Below are 23,276 nucleotides of genomic sequence, written 5' to 3'. Positions count from 1 at the left end.
CTGCTCCAACAATCTTACAGCTCCATGGCAGAAAAGCTGGAAGACATCGAAAATAGAAGCAGGAGATGCAACCTGAGAATCCGGGGAGTACCGGAGTCTGAGGACTACCAGGACTGCGAGGAGGTGGTGAGGAGAATATCCTTATTTTTTCTGAAACAGGACACAGATGCAGTCTCTGAGTCCAATCCTGTAATTAAAGTGGAAAGAGCGCACCGGACACTGGGCCCAAAGCTAGCTAACAAGCCTAGAGATATTGTGGTTTGTTATCACTCATTTCAGCAGAAAGAAGCAATTTTTGGCATAGCCCGGAGACAAAGGTCCTGGCAATGGGAGGGCCACGAGCTAGCTATTTATGCGGATCTATCCTCTGCTACATTGAGAAAGAGGCAGGAGTTCCGCTGTGTAACTGTGAAGTTGACAGAAGCCCACATTCGCTACCGTTGGCTGTATCCAGGCGGTTTGGCCTTCACCGTACAAGGCATGACTCACCGTGTAAAATCGGTGAAAGAGGCGGTGGAAATTTTACAATCTGAAGGTATCCCGGTTGAGTTACCACCAGCGGCTCTTAGTGGGCCAGGGGGCCTTGCTCTCCAACGTGCTCCTCAACCACGATGGCAAAGGGTCACTAAGGGCCGACGTCGTCTGCAAAGGAATTCAGCTGCGGAGCGTGCAGAGGAGGCCCCAGCGTGACTTATATATATATATATTTTTTTTTCTTTTTCTCTTTTTTCTTCACTGGAGTTTGTCTCCTCTTTTGGAGGGCAAATGGACAGAGTCGTTGTAGGGGATGTTCTGCTCATTCCTTTATTAGCAGTTTTACTGCTAATTTGTGCACATTTTTCGGTCTGGAGTTATATAGCAGGACTGTTCTTTAATTCAGTTGGTTGGGTATAGTTGAATTTTAATTATGCAAGCCCAGAAGTTGAGTATCTTGGGGAGGGGTTTACATTTCCTCCATGGGTGGATGGCACATGGTGGTTGTGCCTTGGTTTAATTACACGGGGGGTGGGGGGCGGGGAAGGGGAGGGGGGACGGGTTGAGGGGCTCTACTGCTTGTTTGCCAATTGAGAGGGTAATTTCTGCTGTAACAGGGGGACGATACCATGGGGAACGGTCCTTTTTCTGCTGCGGAGAAAGTTCAAGTATGTTCCGTTATGGTTAACTTTAAATTTTTATCCCTTAATGTGAAAGGTCTTAATACTCCAAGAAAGAGAAAACTACTATTTAAAGAATTAGCTCGCCTGCAGATAGATGTCGCTATGTTGCAAGAGACCCATCTGCGAAAGAGGTATCAAAAATTACTGTGCAATCCCAGGTATCCATATCAATATTGGGCGGCTGCCACAGTAGCATCTAAATATTCAGGAGTGGGAATATTGATTCAAAAGGACTGTCACTTTGAGCTAAAGGATCTTTACGAGGACCCTTCTGGGCGATTTCTTATTTTAAAAATCCAACTAGGGGGTGATACTTACACTCTGGTGTCACTTTATGGCCCCACCTCGCAAAAGCAGGACTTCTACCGGGTACTGACCCCGATCTTGCACTCCAAAGTGGAAGGTCACTTAATTATAGGGGGAGATTTCAATTTGACTTTAAATCCCAGGATAGACACATCAGTGGGTTCCAGTTCAGATCCCAAAAAGGCTAGGGATGAACTGAAAGCTCTGCTTAGAAGTTTGGGGCTGCGAGATCTGTGGAGATCCCGTAATCCTACCTCCAGGAATTACACTTTTTTCTCCTCTCCGCATCTTAGCTATTCTAGAATTGACATGTTCCTGGGAAGTACGGGCCTGTTACCTAGAATCTCCCGGATTGATAGTGAGCCCATATTGTGGTCGGACCACGCTCCTGTTTGGTTTACGCTGCAGGTGCGTGACTACGACCAGGGTACTAAATTTTGGAGACTCAATGATTCCCTCTTAGACGATGTGGACTTCACTTCCCAGGTTGATGCAGCCATCCGGGAATATTTGCAATTTAATGATAATGGAGAGGTTAACCCGGTGGTTGTTTGGGAATGTCTTAAGGTGGTGATCCGGGGCAAGTTTATAGCCCGGGGTGCTTCCTTGAAGAAACAAAGGGAACAGGCTCGCGAACAACTATTGGGTCAGCTTAAAGCTTTAGAAAGCTTGCATAAACAATCAGGCTCCCCATTGACTCTGTTACCCAAGATACAAGACATTAGGTCCCAAATAGCTTCGCTGGATTCGGCGTATATTGCTCACCAACTGCAAATAGCTCAACAAAAGTACTTTGAAGGGGGGAATCGAGCAGGGAAAGTACTAGCCAATGTGTTAAAACGGAGGCAGGCTCAAACCGCCATTATTAAAATTAAAAACAAAGATGGAGAGGTTTTGACTGATAACAAGTCCATCAGATGGCGATTCCATCAATTTTATTCTGAATTATATGAGATGGACAAAGATATCAGGCTAGAGGATATCGACAGATACCTAGAGGCCTCCCAGGTTGCTGGTCTGGAGGAATCTCATCAGCGACTATTGAATAAGGATATTACTGAGCAAGAAGTTATTCATGCTATACGCTCTCTCAAACCCGGTAAATCGCCGGGAATCGATGGATACACGGGCAGGTTCTATCAAACCTTTGCCTCTCTTATAGCACCGGTTCTTGCTCGAGTATTTCAAGCGTTGAAAGAGGGGGCGAAGCTATCTGATGCAGCAAATACCGCTGGTATCACTATTCTAGCAAAACCGGGGAGAGACCCTGCGGTATGTGGTTCTTACAGGCCCATATCCCTTATAAACATTGACCTCAAAATTCTAGCTAAAATTCTGGCGACGCGTTTGAATAGCTTCATTGCTCAAATCATTCACCCGGACCAAGCGGGGTTTATTCCCGGCAGACAAGCCAGTGACAATGTTCACAAGATCATAGACCTATTTTGGTGGGTTAAAAAGCATAACATACCGGCTGTGGCCCTGGCAATAGACGCTGAGAAAGCATTTGATATGGTGCATTGGCCATATCTCTTCGCGCTCTTAAGGAAATTACATTTTGGTGATACCTTTATACAATGGATCCAACAGTTATACTCCAACCCTCTAGCCTGTATAAAAATTAACGGGGGATATTCTCCTACCTTTCCCGTACGACGTGGCACCAGACAAGGCTGTCCGCTTTCTCCGCTTCTTTTTGCAATTTTCTTGGAACCCTTTGCAAATATGGTGAGGAATCATACGGGAATCCAGGGAGTGGAGGTGGGGAATTTTTCCTCCAAACTGTCTCTGTTTGCAGACGACATTCTGCTCCTTGTAACCCACCCTGAGTCCTCTCTCCCGCCTTTAACTAGAGCCTTGGAGGAATTTAGCAGTGTCTCGGGCTTTAGGCTCAATTGGGAAAAATCAGAGCTTTTGAATATTAACATCCCTAGCTCCTCTGAACATATGCTTAAACAAGAGTTCCGTTTTAAATGGGCACATAATAAATTAAAATATTTGGGGGTGTATATTAGTGCTTCCCAGGACATGTTTAGCTTAAATTATGATAGGCTGTGGTCTTCGATCCTAAGAGATCTGGAGGAGTGGAACAGGTACAGCATATCCTGGCTGGGCAGAATAGCCGCTGTTAAAATGACTGTGCTCCCCAAGCTGCTGTATCTGTTCCAAACATTGCCGATTGCGGTACCCCGCCATAGTCTAGCTAAATGGCAAAAGCGGTTGTTGGTGTATATCTGGGGTGGAAAGCGGCCTCGAATTGCGAGATCTACTCTCTATAGACATAGAAAACGGGGCGGTTTGGGAGTACCCAATTTGGAACGTTATTATATGGCTGCCCGTTTTAAATCTATAGTGGACTGGCATAAACAGGCTATTCCTAAGCAGTGGTTTAGTTTTAGCCAAGCGATACTAGGTGAGACACCTCTGTGTAGCTATCTGTGGCAACCAAAGAACACCTGGCGGAAGAGTCCAGAGGAGGTAGTGGCCCCGACTCTGATTCTGGACCTTCATTTTTGGTGTTGTCACAAGAGCACTGTAACGGGGCTCCGCGAGTTTCATGCCTCCACTTATATATATGCTAATGCAACCTTCACTCCTGGTTTTGGCAGCCGGGTGGCAACTAAGTGGAAGGCTAGAGGTATACGGTATTGGGGCCAAATCATGGGTTCCAATGGTATGCTTTCTTACCAGGATTTACGATCACGATTTGGTGTACAGGAAGAGGATGTATTTTTCTATTTACAACTGAGTCATTATGCACGTACCTCTAGGTTATCTACTCACGTACAAATGGGGATATCAGAGTTTGAGAAGATCTGTGGGAAGGCAGATTTTGCAATCAAGTTGCTATCCGGGATGTATAATATGCTGGGGACTGCACCTTGGGTGAAAACGAAAGCTATGCTTGCTTGGGAACGGGATTTACAGTGCACCTACTCTACATCGGAATGGGAGGGGATTATCTTGGGTCTGGGCAAAGGTTTAATTGCGGCCTCATTATTGGAAAACTCCTTGAAGATGTTTTTTCGATGGTACTACTATCCCACTAGATTGCACAGTATGTCCTCTCACATGTCTGCACTATGTTGGAGAGGTTGTCAGTGTGAAGGTAGTTACCTTCATATGTGGTGGTCTTGCCCTATTCTACGTCCTCTGTGGCGAGCTGTGGAAAACTGGTTGCAGCAATTGTGTGGAGGTACGGTGGAGTTACTGCCTCAACATGCATTGTTGGGAACTTCGCTGCTCTTCCAACAGGCGGGCAATAATAGTCTAGCAACTTTTATATGTACCGCCACTAGAAATGAAATAGCTAAGAAATGGAGAACTTCTACTATACCTACGTTGGCGGAGGTACAGATAAAGGTGGATCATATATACATTATGGCCGAAATTACAGCAAAACTCAGGAGGACAATGCGGCGGTTCCGGGATACCTGGTCTACTTATCGAGTTTGGAAGGAGGAGACTGCTTGCTTGACTATCTGAATGGATCTTCTTGGCTTTATGGGAGTGTTGGACTTTCACATACGGACTACCATCTCTCTACTTTTTCATATTAATAGACCTTTCCTGGTTGTATACCCTCGGGAGTGAGATTGGCGGGGGGGGGGGGAAGTCTGTTTAAGCTCTACTAAATAAGAGACACAGTCTTTTGTTATCTTTCATGGATCAGGCTTTATTAACACATTATTGCTTTTTGCCATGCTGTCACAATGCGGGGAAGGGTGTCACCTGTATTGATAGTACTTTTTGTAATGCTGGTGTACCCACATGTGGGTGACCTGATGTTCTTGTTCTGATGTCTTAATAAAACATTTTATTTCAAAAAAAAAAAGAACATAAGGAATGCCGTGCTGGGTCAGACCAAGATTCATCGAACCACCTAGCATCCTGTCTCCCCAGTAGCCAATGCAGCTCACAAGTATCTTGCAGATCCCATAAAGTAGATCTAATTCCTGTTAATCTGAGGGATGACAATAGCTTTCTTTGGTCTACCTGGATAATAATATCTTATGGAGTTTTCCTCCAGGAACTTGCCCAAACCTCTCTTAAACCCCAGCTATGCTAGTCGCCTTGATCGCGTCCTCTGGCAACAGATTCCACAGCTTGATAGTGCACTGAGTGAAAAGTACTTTCCACGATTTGTTTTGCATCTGCTGATTGTTAGTTTCATGGAGCGTCCTCTTGTTTTAGTAGTATGAAAAGGTAAACTGGCCTTTATTTACCCGTTCTTCCCCACTCCTGATTTAAAAACTTCTGTCGTGTCCCCTCTCGGCCATCTCTTTTCTTAGCTGAAGAGCCTTGGCTGCATAACCTCTCATCACAGGAGAGATGTTCCATCCGCGTTAGTGTTTTGGTCACTCTTCTGTACCTTTTCCAGTCCCACTATCTTTTTTTTTTTTTTGAGATGGGGCGATCAGAACAGCACACAATACTTGATGTGCCGTCGCACCATGACTTGCTTCAGAGAGATTTTCCATTTTATTCTCCATTCCTTTTCAGATTGTTCCTAACAATCTGTTTGCTATTTTGTCCTCAGGCTGCACACTGAATCAGATTTCAATGTCCTTTTTTTCAACGTCCTTTTTCTAGGTGGTGACCCTCAATACAGAACCCAGCGCTGTGTACCTGTATTTTAGGATTATTTTTCCCACTTTCTTTTTACCATGTTGCTCTTCGGCTTTCTCCCCATCCAGCAAGCCCCCAAATCCCTGCTATTCTAAGCCTCCACCCGGTCCCTGAGTTCACACTCCCCCTCCCCCGATGTGAGTCCTTACTTTCCCCTCCATCACCAGGGTCTCTCTCAACAGCTCAAGTCCCAGGTTCCCACTTAGTTCCCCAGTTCTCACCCCAGACATTTTTCTCTCCCTGTCTCTCTTCCGCCTGCTCTTCCCCAGCCCCACCTCATGTGCCTCTCCTCCCCCAATCGGAGTCTCAGCTCACCCCCTTAATCTCCACTTACCCTCCCACCCATGCCCCTCCCCAGTCCTCAAGCCTCTCTTCGGCCAGTCCCCATTTTTCTCTCCCTGTCTGAGGCTGTGCTCTCTCTCCCTCTTGCACTACCCCTTAATCCCCCCAGTTCTTACATACGCTCAGTCCTCACTTCCACCTCAACCAGTTTGAGTTCCCACTTTTTCCCGACTCCCCACCCAAGACCGTTCTCCCTTTCCACAATTTCCCACTTACCTTCACCCAATCCTCAAATTCCAGCTTAAATCTCCACCCCCAGTTTTGTTTTGTTTTTGCAGGTAACCTCAGCTTACCTACAGGCTGCAGCTGGTGCATTCAGCTGCTGGGCTCTGCAGCAGTTTGTTGTCCTGATGATAGTGGGAGAGCTGCAGTGGGATGGTCCCAGCCAGTCCCTCTCTCCTTCACAGCCTTTTTTTTTTTTTATTAAACTTTACTGGATTCACTGAGGCCCAAAAAACTCATTTGCTGGTCCCAGGCAGTGCTGTTTTCAGTCACAGTGCTGCCTGCCAGTGCCTGCACAACACCACTTTCCCCTCTTCCACCTCCGAGGCTACATTTTGATTACTGGCAGCCGACGGCCCAAGTGCAGGAGATCGCTCCCGGACCCTCGCTGGACCACCAGGGACTTTTGGCAAGTCTTGGAGGGGGGGTCAGGAGCGGGGGGGGGGGGGTTTGTAGTTAGTGTTTTTTTTTTTGGTTTGTTTGTTTTTAATATTCGCTCCATAACATGCACAGACATTTTCCCCCCACTTTGGGGGGGAAAAAAAAGTGTGTCTTATGGAGCGAAAAATACAGTAAATAAAAGTAGGAGAGACAGGAAGATGGGCTGGGGCCAGCACACTGCAGCTCCAAGTGGAGCACCAAAGAGAGAGGCAGGCCAAAGGCAGAGCACTGTCATGGAACCAGCAAAAGAGCAGCTTTTAAGTTTTTTTTGTTTTTTTGTTTTTTTAATTATATGCAGCAGGAAGGGGTCATCGAGACACCGGCTTACCTGCAACAAATACCAGCCTGACTTTGTTTCCTCCAAAATCTGCACACACAGGCAGCAAGGCAGAGATGGAAAAGCAAGCTAACCCAAGCACAGAGACAGGGAGCTAACTGCTAGTGCAGTTGAGCCACAAGGAAAGTAGAGGGAGTCTGGGAGGAAATGACACGTGACCGACCTGACCAGCCCACTTTGGCATGCCCAATCCCCCGATAGGCCAATCTGCCACTGAATGCGGCCTGTGGCTGAAAACGTTTTTGCTGGGATGGGAGGGAGCAGAGAAGCCAAACACTAGGTAGTTGTGATTGAAGTAGAGGCTGGTTCTGGTTTGAGCAGGAGGAGACTGCCAAGTCACAAAAAAATGTGGTGGTATTTGTGTGACAGATATTGAGTACAGAGTTGAGAATTCTGGTTACCCAGACCCCCACCCCCCCTTGCATACATCCCCCTTCTCCCTAATCCTGTGCTCAGACTTCGATTGTAAGCAGGGAAGGTGCTTTATAGCCACAACATTGCCTTGCGAGGGCTTAGTTAAAAAAGAAATGCTTTTTGTTAAAAGCCAGGTTTTCATAATCCTTCCATTATTGCACAGGGAAAATAATTTATGAAGTGCTGCCCTTTGTTAAAATAATTTAAAGATATTTTCTCTTCCCCAGGATAAATGCTCTACGGATTTCAGGTCTTCTTGCTTGCTGATGGTTTGAAAGAACACCTGCCCTAAGGCTAAGACCTTCACGGTCACTCAGATTTTATCGTTGTTTCTTCTTGTGGCTTGCAAAAATATTTGAACCATTTAAAATTGAGCAGATGTGTGTGGATTATAAATGACACTTACACAGATTGTTCCAGACAGTATGTTGATTGCAAATCAGTATGCTCTGGTCACATTTCTTTATTTCTCTGCATTTTTTGTAAAATAAAATTAAAAACAGAAAAATGCTGCTTGTATAAGTATTCAATCCCTGTGCTGTGGAAGCTCTAAGTTTACACAGATGAAAGACATTGCCCTAACAAATGGCTTACAATTGGTCTCTACCAGTGAATTATTAAAAAAGGTCAGCTTTTCTGGATGAAAGACCCAGTACCATTGGTCAGGCTGTGAATCTGAAGGAAAGCTGTGAAAATGAAGACCAAAGAGCATTCTAAGGAAATTAAAGATATAGACATGTACAAGATAGGAAAAGACTACAAAACAATATCCAAGTGCTTGGATATCCCAGTGAGCACTGTTGAATTAATTGTGAGGAAATGGAAGCTGCATCACACTACCTAGACAAGATCATCCCTCAAATCATCATCAGAGCAAGAAGGTGACTTGTGAGGGAAGCCACAGAGAGGCCACAATCACATTGAAGGAGCTACAGTGGCTGGGACTGGATTGGAGGTGCACCTCCAGTCAATCATATCAAGAACTCTGCATGCAACTGGCCTGCATGGGGAGGGTGGCTAGAAAGAAGCCATTACTGAAGAAAAACCACATCAAAGCATGTCCGGAGTTTGCCAGAAAGCATCAGAGAGGGATAAGTATTGTGGTCAAATGAGATGAAAAATGGAGCTTTTTGGCCAAAATCCAAAGTGCTGTGTGCAAACCTAACACTGCCCATTCCTCAGCGGGGACTGGGCATCTTGTTAAAATTGAAGTACAGATGGTGCAACATCCAGGGAGATACTGCAAGACAACCTGCTTCAGTCTGCTGAAAAACTAAAACTTGGAGGATAATGATCTCAAGCACAAGGCAAAAGCAACACAGGAGTGGTTGAACAAAAAGGTCCAGATCTTACTCCAATCAGGAATCTATGGCATTATTTGAAAATCACAGTCCATAAGCGCCATCCAACCAACCTGAACAACCTGGAGTAAATCTGCCAGGAAGAATGGGCAAAACTCATTCCCAAACAGTGTGTGAAGCTGTCAGAAACTTACCCCAACAGGCTTAAAGCTGTTATTGCAGCAAAATGTGCTCCTACCAAATAAGTCTGAAGGGGTTGAATGCTTATGCAAGCAGCATTTTGCAGTGTTTTTGTTTTTTTTTTTTTAAACTATTTTATTGAAGAATGCACAATATACAGTGATTAACAACAATATATTTTACATGGTCCAGTAGTATCGTGGGTCTTCACATGGTTTTTCCCTCATTTCAAAGAATCCCCCTCCCTTCCCTTCCCTCCCCCGGTCTCTCAGATTGATCTTTATCCCGTGTTCGTCATTACAGGTTGACCTTCGTCAGCACTTGCATGACTAACGCTCATGTGTAACATTACATTCTATAATACAAGTATTTGCGGTGAAATACAGCAAATTACAGTACAGTGGTATTCCAGAATATTTCAGCACCCCAGTAACCCACTATGAGGTATTTCCACATGGGGCATGGTTATGAAACAGGCAAGGTAGTGTTTGCATGGATGCTTTTTCCTGGTAATGTTTTCCTTGTATGTATGGCTGCCAAATTCTCTTAAACCTGGAAGTCATATTATGCTGAAGAGCATATATGTTCCCCATGCGATAGAGAAAATCCAGCTTTGCTAGAAAACTAGAAAATGTGGGTACCCGGGGAGACCCCCCAGTGTTGGGCCAGGACTGTTCAGGATGCAGTCAGTGTATGCTCTATAAATCGTTGCAGATGGGTGTCCCCTTCGCTAACAGGTGCAATAACGGGTAATAGAGTGAGCTTCTCGGATAAGATATTATTCAGCCCAGATAAAGACTTGCTGCCAGAAGCCCTGTATACGTGAGCATTCCCACCACATGTGGAAAAAAGAGCCTGGTCCATAACAGCATTCTACAGTTTTTAATTTTATTGTAGAGAAAATGCAGAGAAATAATGAATTGTTACTTTGAACAGTTTGCTTTAAGAGCCTACTGCTGATTTTTTTTTTTAGGGGGTTAAATACTTTTGCAAGCCATTGTATGTTATACATTTTATGTACGGTATGATTGCTTTTTTGATGTAAGGTTGTGTGTCTTTAAAGTAGGCTTATTTTATGCTGAATACTGCTTTTGATTTTATGGGAAAGCGGTATCTTAAAAAGACTAACTTTTAACTTTAACTATATGCCAAAAGCAGTTGGCCTTTCTCCTTCCCAGGGTCTGAGCACATTACCTCTACAGTGCAATCGAAACACCAGGCTCCTTTTCCACTATGCTGCTTCCATGTCCAGATCACAAGCTCTGCCAAAAAGGTTGGAAGTTTCAAACTGCAGTCTTCAATTGTGTCTTTTGCAGAAAATGCCTCGGGTGACGGAGTGAGAAATGGAGATGTCGGTGTGCTTACCAGCACCTACAGCAGCATACCTACAGCGCTGGAACCAGCAGAGGAGCCTTTTGCTACTTATTTTGATGAAAAAGTCCCCATCCCGGAAAATGAGAAGGTCTGCAATCTCATTTAAGGATCATTTTGAAAAAATTATCCTGTGAAAACTGGCAATGTGAAGCATTAAGGGATGTGTCCCCAAAAGTTTTGGTGGTGGTGGGTTGTGGTTTGTTTGTTTTTTTTTGCAGGGAGGGGCTGTTTGTTTTTATTTGGTTAGTTTAATGTTTTGCTCAGTTTGTTTGCCAAACCTAGGAAAAACATTAAACAAAAAAAAAAAACCCAAAACAAAAAAACTGAAGATTTAACCAAAAAGAAAAAATGGGGGGGTTCCTTAGACTTGGCAGGGCCTTGGCTCTGGGCACATACCACAGGAAGGTGCCAAAGTGATACCATTTCAGCACCATCCTCCAGGCAGGCATGCCATTTTTAAAGCGTCAGGATCTGCACAGGAGTGATTGGGCATCATTCCTGCCCTTTTGCAAGCAGGATCTGGGAAGGGGGGTAAGTGGGGACTGAGATGGAATTGCCCCAGCACTGTTACATAGAAGAGATCCTGGTCCCTGTGCCAGGCCTGGGCAGCTTTTGGCCGTGGAAAGGCCCAGTCAGGGCCACTTTCGGGCTGTATTATGTTTGTGTGGTGGTGGGTTTTTTTTTTTTTGTTTGTTTTTTAATGTCATGAATACAAAAATGCCTGAAAGTTTTTGGGTAATTTTGTAGATGGTTATTTTTTGGTTCATTCCATTTGGAACAAAACAAAAATAGCCTCATTGTATTTTTTGCATTCTTTAGAAACAAGTGCACGTCCCTATGAAGCATGGTCCATCTTTATCTGTACTTGGATGATAGCCATCTAAGGAAGTGCATTTGAGGAAGGTTTATTGCCGGTGGCTCAGTAAAGTACTTCCCTCTGTGCCAGCACTGCTAAGGATGCTCTCTGGCAGATGGGATGGTAAACGGAGGTCCTAATTCTTGTCCTTGTAGAGATTCAGGGGCACTTTCCCTAGCAGTACAGAGATGGGCTTGTCTAAATTCCAGCACAAGGTGTGCCAGTGGGCATCTATGATACTTGATCCAATTTTAGGTTCTTTCTACCTCCCGATTTCTGACATGTGAGTCTCTTATTAAATGCTCATTGGAAGGGTAGCTCTAAGCAGCCCCATGTATGACTGAAGTCTGGAGGTACCACAGACGTTCGCTTGAATTTTCAAACTGGACTTTGTTGGATAAGTGGTGTTGTACCACTAGGTATGTGTGGACATATGTGCAGGAAGTTACATCCGCTTCAGAGCGGTGTATCTTTCTGCACGTACGTTACGCTCACACTTTTGGCAATCAAAATTGTGTGCAAAAATGTTTTCCCCAAACCCCACTGGAACATCTACTGCACGTGCAGGAGAAAGTAACTGTGTAACTGAGTTGTGTGTGCACTTTTCCTTGTACAATCCCAGAATCATTTTCAAAAGCCAAGTCTCTCACACAGCAGGATTTGCGCACACAAATCCTTTAGAACTTTACTTCCTGAGTGTATCTGTTGAAAGAGGGTTCAGCCCCTAAATACTGTGCAGTACATGACTCGTGTGTCATGAGATGGTAAAACTCACCATTTCCCCCATCCCCCACCCCCCCTCAAAAAATACTTCAATTAAATACAAAAATGTCTCTCTTGTTGAATTTTAGTATCCTCGATTTAGCTTCCGCAAACTCTGGGCCTTTACAGGGCCGGGGTTTTTGATGAGCATTGCCTATCTGGATCCAGGAAACATCGAGTCAGACTTGCAGTCGGGAGCGGTGGCTGGATTTAAGGTAGGAGACTGAGGCCTCCCAAATTATTTTAAAGCTCCAGGTGATCTTTGACACTTTTTCTTCTATTTATCAAACTCCCCATTCAAGAAGATTGAAGGCAAAATCCCTGCCTGCCAAATCTTTGCCTAAGTGGTGCCTTCCCTGAAGGCTGCCCAGCTTCTCAATGTGCCCGTTATGTGCCAATTAGTTAAGGGAGTGAGCACAGGTTTTCACCTCTTGAGAATCTCTTGTGTGGCTGAGTCATGAACAGAATTCTGAAGAGGCTCTGGCACAGTTCCTAAAGCCTGACACTATACCAAACTTTCAAGCCTCTCTCCTCCCATGTCTAATAATGCTGAAACCACCTGTGCCCAAGAAGTCTATAGCGCATGCTGTACTACTTTCCAGTACTGCTCTGTGTTTGACCAGGCAGTCTTTCTATAAGAGTAGTACTTGGTTTGGCCTTCCTCCTTTAGCCGCCTTCACCAGGATCTCTTGTGTATAAGACTTAATCTGTGTACAACAGTACTAACTACCCGCTTAAATTGCTAAGTGGCCTTAAAATGGCAGCATAATTGAACACTTTTTTTGTCTTGCTTTTTCCTCCTACTCAATTAAAGCTGCCTCCTCACTGAAAGTGAAGCGTAACATAATTTTACGCTGCCAGTCTGTTTTAGAGCAGCGTGGAGGCACCGGGAGCAGGGCAAAGGGTCCCTTGCTCCTGGCCTTTTTATTAAAGGTATCTGGGGAAGACGGAGGGGGGGGGCCCCAGCTATTTAGTATACCCTTGCAGGTAGGTGGATGGGAGGGAAGGGAGGGGGCTGCCAGATGTTAAACATCACCAATAGACCTCGGGGGGGGGGTATGGATAACATTTTTAGGAGTGAGGGGATGAAGAGAGCACGGCCTGACAGGGCCTTTAAATATATTTGGGCGGTTGACCGAGGGAGGGAATTGACCCTGCTTTCTTTATTTAATAATTTTCTACTTTTGACAGTGCTACTTAGCTGGATATCGTTAAAGAAATCTGGTGAAGTAGCAAGTTATCCGGCTAATCTCGCCGGACATCCCCAATATTTGGCTAGGTTTGCCGGATAATGCAATCCCTCCCCTGAAACTCCCCTTTTTATCTGGGTAAATTCTAGCCAGGTTCATAGGTACCTGGCTAAATATAGCTGGATAAGCCATTTAGAAGGATAACTATTATGTTATCCCTCTAAATGGCTTTTGAATATGGACCTTTAATGTTACGCAGGGCTCGAAACCCTTCCCCCAGGGCATGGGTTGCCAACTCCAGTCCTCAAGAACCACAGACAGTCTGGCTTTCAGGATACCCACAATAAATATGCATGAGATGGATTTGCATGCACTACCTCTATTGTATGCAGATATCTTACATATTCACTATGGAATCCCTGAAAACTAGGCCTGTTTAGCTCTTGAGGAACAGAATGCAGAAGCTGTGTCTGGCAGTCAAACTCTGGTCTCTTGCCTAGCAGCAGGGGCAGACTAACTATTTGTGCAATAGGGCAGTGCCTGAGGGCCCACAGTACTCTCCCCTAGCCTCAGATGGATGGTTAGGGGCCAATGACCCTTATTGCCTGGGGGCCAGATCACTGTCTGTCTGCCTCTGCTTGGCAGTGGCAGCTCTTGCCACTGATCTAGCTCATGACTGAATATTTCTAAAGCAGGCCTAACACTGTTGAGCAATCACTACTCTAGTGACTCCAGAATTGCTTCCCAACCTGCTTTTTTTTCAGGGGGTGAGGTGGTATTTCTTTATTTTTAATTTATGGAGTTTCCCTCTTTTTCAGCTATTATGGGTTCTACTAACTGCTACCATTATTGGCCTCCTCTTGCAAAGACTGGCAGCCAGGCTAGGAGTGGTGACGGGTCTGCATTTAGCCGAAGTGTGCAACCGGCAGTATCCAAAGGTAAGATTCACACCAGCATGGGCATATCTTCACCGTAAGTGGCGTCTTGTAATTTGTTTGACATGCAGACCAAGACAGAATACAGCCATCTCTGCAGGCAGAAACAAGGGTAGCGATTATGGGGTAGATTTTAAAAGAAGCGCGATCAGCCTACTTTTGCTTGCGCATCAGACTCAAGCAAAAGTACGCTGGATTTTAGTAGATACGCGCGGAGCCGCGCGTATCCACTAAAATCCTGGATCGGCGCGCGCAAGGCTATCGATTTTGTATAGCCTGCGCGCGCCGAGCCGCGCTGCCTCCCCCCGTTCCCTCCAAGGCCGCTCCGAAATCGGAGCGGCCTTGGAGGGAACTTTCCTTTGCCCTCCCCTCACCTTCCCCTCCCTTCCCCTACCTAACCCACCCGCCCGGCCCTGTCTAGACCCCCCCCTTACCTTTGTCGGGGGATTTACGCCTCCCGGAGGGAGACGTAAATCCCTGCGCGCCAGCGGGCCTGCTGCGCGCCGGGCCGCGACCTGGGGGCGGGTACGGAGGGCGCGGCCACGCCCCCGGGCCGTAGCCACGCCCCGTACCCGCCCCAAAACGCTGCCGACACGCCCCCGGAACGCCACGACGACCGGGCCCGCCCCCCGACACGCCCCCCTCCGAGAACCCCGGGACTTACGCGAGTCCCGGGGCTCTGCGCGCGCCGGGAGGCCTATGTAAAATAGGCTTCCCGGCGCGCAGGGCCCTGCTCGCCTAAATCCGCCCGGTTTTGGGCGGATTTAGGCGAGCAGGGCTCTGAAAATCTACCCCTATGTGCAGACTTACGCTTTTCACTGTAAAATGGGGAAAGACCATGTTTGGTGAAACATAAAATAGGGGTAATTTTCAGAAGGATTTATGTCTATAAAAGCATATATCATAGCAATTTTCAAAGCCCATTTATGTGGGCATTTCCTTATCCAGTCGGACCAGTCTAAATGATTGGGTTATGCCCACCAGCCAGCGGATGGGAAGATAGACTAAAAGGTATGCTGATGTCACCCCCTTTATCCATCCATGCTGACCTCAGCCTGCCAGTATTCTGTTTCTAGCAGAGATGGCAGGCAAGCATCTCATGCTGTCAACTAAAGCCTAGTTAGGCTGGATGAGTAGGAACCTTCAGAGGGCATCTCCTGAAGATGAAGACTAGCTCTTCCTCTCTCGGTTAAGCATAGCCCTAGGCTGAGCTAACGTGTTTGGATTTTTTTGTGAGACTGCAGCTTCTGAGGTGCAAGGCTAGGCTCTCTCCCTCAGTTGAGAATGACTGGAGCCTGGGGGCTACCAGTCTTCTAGGGCTTGGTTCCCACCCACACTTCTTCCTCCTCACTCATCCTTCTAGCTATTCTACTAAAACAAAAAAAGGAAGAACAGGCACATTTTCCTTAGTTGTCCCTGTGATAAAGCTGCATTATAGGAAAAAAAAAACCCCCAAACCTTCCAGGAAATGCAGCCAGTCTGGAGAACCAGAGTGCGGTGCTGGTGGTCTGTTAAGGAAAAGAGACCAGGTGAATGCAGATTTTCTTCTCTCTTTTGGCAGAAATGCTGTGATGGCTGCTGCAGAGCGTGGGAAAGAAGGCGGGATGAGAAGGCAGCTTTTTGGGGTGGGGGGGGGGGTCAGTGGTGCCAGCTCTATTTGGAAGTGGGTGGTGCAAGGTGCACCAGTGACTTGGGGCCGGGGGGGCGGGGGGGCTTCATTGATGGGGGAACAGCTTGAGGTGCTATTTCCCACCTAGCATCAAAATCAGGCCTTCTCTCCTCAGACTCACGGATCAGGAAACAGCACACTTATCAAGTATTTGGGCCCTTGTTTTATTTGGAAATCTCTTCCTTAGCATGGACAGCATGTTCATGGTGTTTGATGTGCACCCATTTCTATGAGAGAGTTTGGTCCCTCTGGGTTTTCCCATTAAGTTCCAAAGAGTTGATAGACCTGGGAGAGGCGAGCACCTAGAAAATAATGTGGGCGCGTACTCTGGGTCTACAGATTCTCAAGAATTTAGTGATTGCAGGTAGTTAAGAGTTTGGGAAGGATGCGAGTTCCCTCCAATAGGAGAGGACAGCTCTTCCATGGTCCAGCCTTTCTGTACAAAAACCACAAATACCTTTTTTTTTTTTCCTTAATTTCTCCAACCCTGTGGGTTTTGCATGTGTTTGGAGGCAGAAGACGTCTATTACTTTCACTGAGGGCCCATTTATGCTCGGCATCGGGAAAACTTTCTAAAGCCTTTTCCCTACATGAGGCGCGGTAAAGGTTTTAATGGATCTGGAATGGATCTCGCCAGAAGGTAGACATGCTGGTATACCCTGTCACCAACCACTCTGCCATTCCAGCGAGACGAGGCGCAGGATTGGAAGAGCAAGTCTGTTCTTAGGCAAGTCTTTAGGGATGCTAGTATGGCTTTCAAGTAGCGGCCTGTGACTGTATCATAGTTTATTTGGGCTTGTTTGTCTCGAAGCCTGCAGGAAGATGCTCCTATTTCAGTAGTGAGAGTTTCATTGACGTTTTCTCACTTGGAGCCCAGAACTGCATGTATGGCTGATGCTTCTTTGCTTTCCAACAGGATGGTAAGGTGTTTTTGGCTTTCATTATCGTAGCTGGGCTGCAGGTTCTACTCCCAGGACCATTTTTAATGAAGCTGTCAAAGATAGTGGAGGTTTGATGGGACTCCAAAGTGCTGAAGCCTCTGAAGAACAGGCCTAGGGTGGCCTGTCAGGTTCATGATAGGTTTCATGATGCTTGAAGATTCCAGCAAGGCAAATCTTAGATTTAGTCCGAGGTTTCTGATCCTTGGTAGATTTCAGATCCTTTGTATCCAGAGAGGGTATAAAGATGTATTCTTGGGACAGCAGCTTCTTCCTGTGCCACTCTGAGTTCATGGGTCACCAATCTCTCTTTCAGAAGATAGGAGACACCTGTTTCTATGCCTTCAGAGTTGGATCAAAAAAAAATCTCTGGGTCTAAGGAGTCCTAAGAGAAGGCTACACACTGGAGTTTTCTTGTCCATATGCAAATGTCTTTATGGTCTCTTTGTCGCTTGGCATAAAGAGGGAAGCAGTGAAAGCAATGCATCAGAGAGACTTCTTCCTGAAAGTGGTGATTCTGGTCTCTAGGCCTCAGTAGGGCCAGGATCTCTAATTACCAAGTGGTGCTCCAGAAGCAGGGACTTTGCCCTGTCCTGGAGTTAAAGCAAGTCAACAGGTTTCTTAGGGTGTTTATCCCTCAAAGGGTTTATTGTATCATAATGGAAGTGCAATGGGGAGAATATTAACTACCTCAGACCTTACGAAAGTGTATCTCCTCCTAATGAGGAATTATCTTTGTGTTCTTCATTCCATTGTCAGGCGCAGTCCTTTGGGTTAGCTACTGCTCCTTGAAGTCTTCCAATGGTGGCGGTGGCAACCACATTATGGAAGGATGGTGTCTTGGTCCACCTGTAATTGGTCATTTGGCTCATTGGGGCAAATGGGTACTGGAGAGTTTGGTGGCCCAGTTGTTACAGGACTTCAATTGGGCAGTCTTTTTCACAAAAGTTTGCTACCATCACAAACCTTGGAATGCTTGAGATCTTTGTTTGACATGAAGATGGATTGTGTATATTTGTTGAATCACAGAGGCCAGAAGGTCCAGCAGCAGGTTCAAGTGCTGGGGTTGTTCAAAGCGCTGACATTTTAAGGTTATTGCAGCCCTTAAGATCCACGGTGACTGTGTTGGCCTTGGTCCCATAGGCATGGGATTATATATGGTCCATCAGACAGCCTTTTTTTTTTTTTCCCAGTTGGGATCCTCAGTTGCAGAATTATTCTGTTTCCCCAGTGCTGGAGGATGACCACCTGAATTTGGCTTGGTGGATGTTTCTGAGATTCTGCAGACAGAAAAAGATCTGGTGATTCCAACTGGAGTCACAATGATGATGGCTAGTAGTCTGTCAGGCTGGGGAGCCCATTGTCTGAGTCTTGCCGTTCAGGGTCTGAAGTGATTGCAGGAAAGGCAATTGCCCATCAGCCATTTGGACTCAGAACCATTTGTTTGACATTTCTCTGTTTTTTTGCTTCCCTTCCCAAAGTTCGAGCAGGGGAAGTATGTCTTACTGCCATAGCAGTGAGGTGTGTGGATCTTCAGGGGCGTACCAAGAGCCCGCCTGTATTTGAGGCGTTAGATTTATTTTTTAAGTATGTGGAACTCATCTGGGTTTTGGATGGACATCTTTTGAGTAGTCTCCAGGACAGGGGCCTTCTCTGGCAGGAACCTCTTCTCCATGAAAACCCAAGGTGTGTTCTGTTTGTTCGGTCCTTGGAAGGCTTTGATTAATCAAGGAAGCTGTTTTCAAGTGATGGATGAACACATATTTGTACGCCAGGAAATCTCCTAATCCCTTGGATGTGGGAGGTTTGTTATGAGCACTAGAGTTTCACATGTCTGTTGCAGCCCAGGAGAGCCTCTGTGCTGGCTTTCCTTGAATAGTACAGGATGGCCTATGTAAGGAATTAGTTCTAAATTTCTTGAAGGTTCAGATTGTGACTATTACATATTATAGGAGTAAAAAATTTGGAAGCTCTGTCCTTTTAACTGGATGTTTCCTGAGAAGCGTTAAGTCTCCATTGAAGGATCTTATTACATCCTGAAGCTTTTTTGGCAGCTCTGTAGTTTGAACTGCCTCAAGCAGTTTAGGGGGTTTTCTGACATTGAATATAGTAATTCTGGTAGCAAATTGTTCATCCCGGAGAATCTTGAAATGGTGGCCTCTTTCTACTGTAGAGAGCCCTTGTCTTGAAAAATGGTAGGGATTCGTACAGAGCTTTCTTTCTCTATAAGAAACTAAAAAATGAAATTTCAGATCTATTAGTTAAAATTTGTAACCTATCATTAAATCATCCATTATACCTGAAGACTGGAGGGTGGCAAATGTAAACCCAATATTTAAAAAGGGCTCCAGGGGTGATCCGGGAAACTATAGACCAGTGAGCCTGACTTCGGTGCCGGAAAAAACAGTGGAAACTATTCTAAAAATCAAAATCACAGAGCATATAGAAAGACATGGTTTAATGGAACACAGTCAGCATGGCTTTACCCAAGGCAAGTCTTGCCTCACAAATCTGATTCATTTTTTGAAGGAGTTAATAAACATGGATAAAGGTGAACCGGTAGATATAGTATGTTTGGATTTTCAGAAGGCATTTGACAAAGTCCCTCATAAGAGGCTTCTAAGAAAACGAAAAAGTCATGGGATAGGAGGAGATGTCCTTTCGTGTTTTACAAACTGTTAAAAGACAGGAAACAGAGAGTAGGATTAAATGGTCAATTTTCTCAGTGGGAAAGGGTAAACAGTGGAGTGCCTCAGGGATCTGTACTTGGACCAGTGCTTTTCAATATATTTATAAATTATTTGGAAAGGAATACGACTAGTGACGTAATCAAATTTGCAGATGAAGCAAAATTATTCAGAGTAGTTAAATCACAAGGTGATTGTGATAAATTGCAGGAGAACTTTGCAAGACTGGAAGACTGGGGATCCAAATGACAGATGAAACTTAATGTGAACAAGTGCAAGGTGTTGCATATAGGGAAAAATAACCCTTGCTGTAGTTACACAATGTTAGGTTCCATATTAGGAGCTACCACCCAGGAAAAAGATCTAAGCATCATAGTGGATAATACTTTAAAATCGTCGGCTCAGTGTGCTGCGGCAGTCCAAAAAGCAAATAGAATGTTTAGGAATTATTAGGAAAGGAATGGTTAATAAAACGGAAAATGTTATAATGCCTCTTTCGCACCATGGTGAGGCTTCACCTTGAGTACTGGGTACGATTCTGGTCGCCGCATCTCAAAAAAAAAATATAGTTGCACTGGAGAAGGTACAGAGAATGACGACCAAAATGATAAAGGGGATGGAACAGCTCCCCTATGAGGAAAGGCTGAAGAGGTGAGGGCTCTTCAGCTTGGAGAAGAGACGGCTGAGGGGGGATATGATAGAGGTCTTTAAAATCATGAGAGTTCTAGAACGGGTAAATGCTAATCAGTTATTTACTCTTTCGGATAATAGAAGGATTAGCAGGCACTCCATGAAGTCAGTAAGTAGTACATTAAAAACAAATTGGAGGATTTGTTTTCACTCAACGTACAATTAAGCTCTGGAATTTGTTGCCAGAGGATGTGGTTAGTGCAGTTAATGTAGCTGGGTTTAAAAATGGTTTGGATAAGTTCTTGGAGAAGTCCATTAACTACTATTAATCAAGTTTACTTAGAAAATAGCCACTGCTAGTAATTGCATCAGTAGCATGGGATCTACTTAGTGTTTGGGTACTTGCCAGGTACTTGTAGCCTGGATGGCTACTGTTGGAAACAGGATGCTGGGCTTGATGGACCCTTGGTCTGACCCAGTATGGCAATTTCTTATGTTCTTATGTTGGCTCTCCATCCGAATCAGATGGTCTGGTTGCCATCTTTCTGTAATTGAGCAGTGAGGGATACTGTAAGAAGCTTCATTCCTTAAATGGGTGTAGAGCTCTTATTTCGGTATTGAAGGTCTCATATAGACTGGTAGTCAGAGCTCCTGTTTATGCTGTTCAGTGGCGTGAATAGGAGTTCAGTGGCATCCAAGGCTTTATTCAGCACATTTGGTTATGGAAGTCCTTGCAGCGATTTAACTTGCTGGGGGTAAGCCTTTGACTAGGTTAGTTAGGAAGCATTTAGCTAGAACTCAAATGGCCTCTTGATTAAGCTGCATTTGATCCCCAATATATTTGTAAAGCGACGAAGTAATCTTCTTCGCAGACCTTTTCCAGACACGTTTGGCTGGAGATTAAGTGAGGGAGGTGATCTCCTTAGCTGCTGAAGTCTCACAAGTGGTTTTTGCAGTTTCCCGTCTAGTATAGGTGTCGCTTAGGTAGATCCTATTCATCTGGACTAGTCTGGATGATGAAGAAGAAGAAATTGAATCTTCCTGTTCATACCTCAGATCAGTCCAGACAAGTGGGTTTTGCATCCCTACCAGCAGATGGAGGCAGAGAATAACTTTTCAGGGACTGCTACATAGCAGAGTGCCACCTGCAGTGCCTCAGTATTTCTCTCTCTAGCAGATGGTAGAGGTGCAAACCTGCAGTCGGGAGTTTTGAACTTAAAAAAAAAAAAAAAGATTTAAAATTTGAAGAAAGAAGACTTCTTAGAGTGTGGCTCCTCAAGGTGTTAGGATTCCTTCATGGGCCATCCCTTGGGTAGAGCAGGGCAAGCAGGAGGGGATTGGTTAGTCCTGATCTGGCTTGATCCTAGTCTTTCAGAGGGAGGGAAAGTCGAGGGTCCTGTCCCCTTCACCCTCATCCACCAGTCCAGAAGCAGGGAAGTATTCAGTTTACTTTAGTTTTTCTGCCTTCCCTTGTGTGTGTGCTGTTGATTTAAGAAAAAAAAAAAGAGTAATAAAGGAAAGCAGCAGTGCAATGGCTATGTGGATTGCGTGCAGAGAGGACCACGGTCAGGTGAGTGGGGATGGGAGCGAGTCGGCTGCTCTGCCAGGTGTGTTGGGGGCAGTGTTGGAGCTCTTTGCTGTGCCGGTAGGGGATTCCTCAGGCAGGAAGCTATTTTTATCGCCAACTGTGGCTTCGTGGCACTTCTGTTAGGGCTGCGGCCTGAGGTGATCGTACCTCGATGCAGCTTTGTTTTGCCCTGGCTGTGTCTCCGGAGGGGTAGGGACCTCCGGGACTCACGGGCATAACCCATTAATCTGGACTGGTCTGACTGGATTCAAGGAAAGGAAATTATTAGGTAAAATTAAATTTCTACTTACATGTGTAAATTCTTTTGAAAATTGCCCCCTGTGTGTTTAATTACAAACGGGCTGATACAGTAAAGTCCGCAGGAGAGCGCGCGATTCATTATGCAAATTAGGCCCGGCGGTAAAAACAGGTAAAAGGAGGCGCTAGGGACACTAGCGCGTCCCTAGCGCTTGCTTTTGGACCGGCGCGGTGGCTGTCAGCGGGTTTGACAGCTGACGCTCAATTTTGCCGGCGTCTGTTCTCGAGCCCGCTGACAGCCATGGGCTTGGAAACCGGACGCCGGCAAAATTGAGCGTCCGGTTTTCGACCCGACAGCCTTGGGCCGACTTCAAATTTTATTTTATTTTTTTACATTTGGAAACTTTCGGGACCTCCGACTTAATATCGCCATGATATTAAGTCGGAGGGTGCACAGAAAAGCAGTTTTTACTGCTTTTCTGTGCACTTTCCCGGTGCCCGAAGAAATTAGCGCCTACCTTTTGGGTAGGCGCTAATTTCTGAAAGCAAAATGCGCGGCTTGGCTGCACATTTTGTTTTCTGAATCGTGCGGGAATACCTAATAGGGCCATCAACATGCATTTGCATGTTGCGGGCATTATTAGGTTTGAGGGGTTGGACGCACGTTTTCGGCCCCTTACTGAATAAGGGGTAACGCTAGCGCGTCAAACGCACATCCAATAGAGGGTACTGTATCGGCCCGATTGAGAGCGAGATTTAGTTATTGGCGTGCTGATAACAGCATTGGAACTCAGGTTTTTGAACTGGGTTGCATTCTTGCTCTGCAGAATACTAGAGTCATGAAATTTCACAATAAGACAGACTGATTTTATACCACATTTTCTCCCTTTCTTAACGTGGAACTTGAGCCCTGCTGGCTTGGAAGTCTGTTAGAAATGTTCTTGTCTATTCCTTTGGCAGGAGAAAATATACTTTTTAAAGAGGGTATTTACCAGAAGCTATATGCCCCACTAAAACCATCATTAAATTTACTGTGGAATAGCTCTGGGAGTCTATTCTTGGTGCATACGCCTTTCAAATT

At 45.5% G+C, this 23,276-nt stretch overlaps 1 protein-coding gene across 6 annotated transcripts in view; it reads left to right on the top strand.

The window, feature by feature from the left end:
* The window catches only part of SLC11A2 (solute carrier family 11 member 2), a 222,310-nt gene that overhangs the window by 104,251 nt on the left and 94,783 nt on the right, over nucleotides 1–23,276 (top strand). For all 6 annotated transcript variants that reach the window (XM_029594945.1, XM_029594942.1, XM_029594946.1 and 3 more), the window contains 3 exons: nucleotides 10,646–10,791; nucleotides 12,411–12,536; nucleotides 14,330–14,449. In XM_029594945.1, the coding sequence (XP_029450805.1) occupies nucleotides 10,646–10,791; nucleotides 12,411–12,536; nucleotides 14,330–14,449 (392 nt within the window). The remainder of the gene's footprint in view (nucleotides 1–10,645; nucleotides 10,792–12,410; nucleotides 12,537–14,329; nucleotides 14,450–23,276) is intronic.

Source organism: Rhinatrema bivittatum, chromosome 3 (assembly GCF_901001135.1).
Source record: "Rhinatrema bivittatum chromosome 3, aRhiBiv1.1, whole genome shotgun sequence".
In the NCBI taxonomy this organism is placed as follows: domain Eukaryota; kingdom Metazoa; phylum Chordata; class Amphibia; order Gymnophiona; family Rhinatrematidae; genus Rhinatrema; species Rhinatrema bivittatum.
The sequence above is the reverse complement of the archived record's forward strand: the minus strand, read 5'-3'. Positions and strand labels throughout refer to the sequence as shown.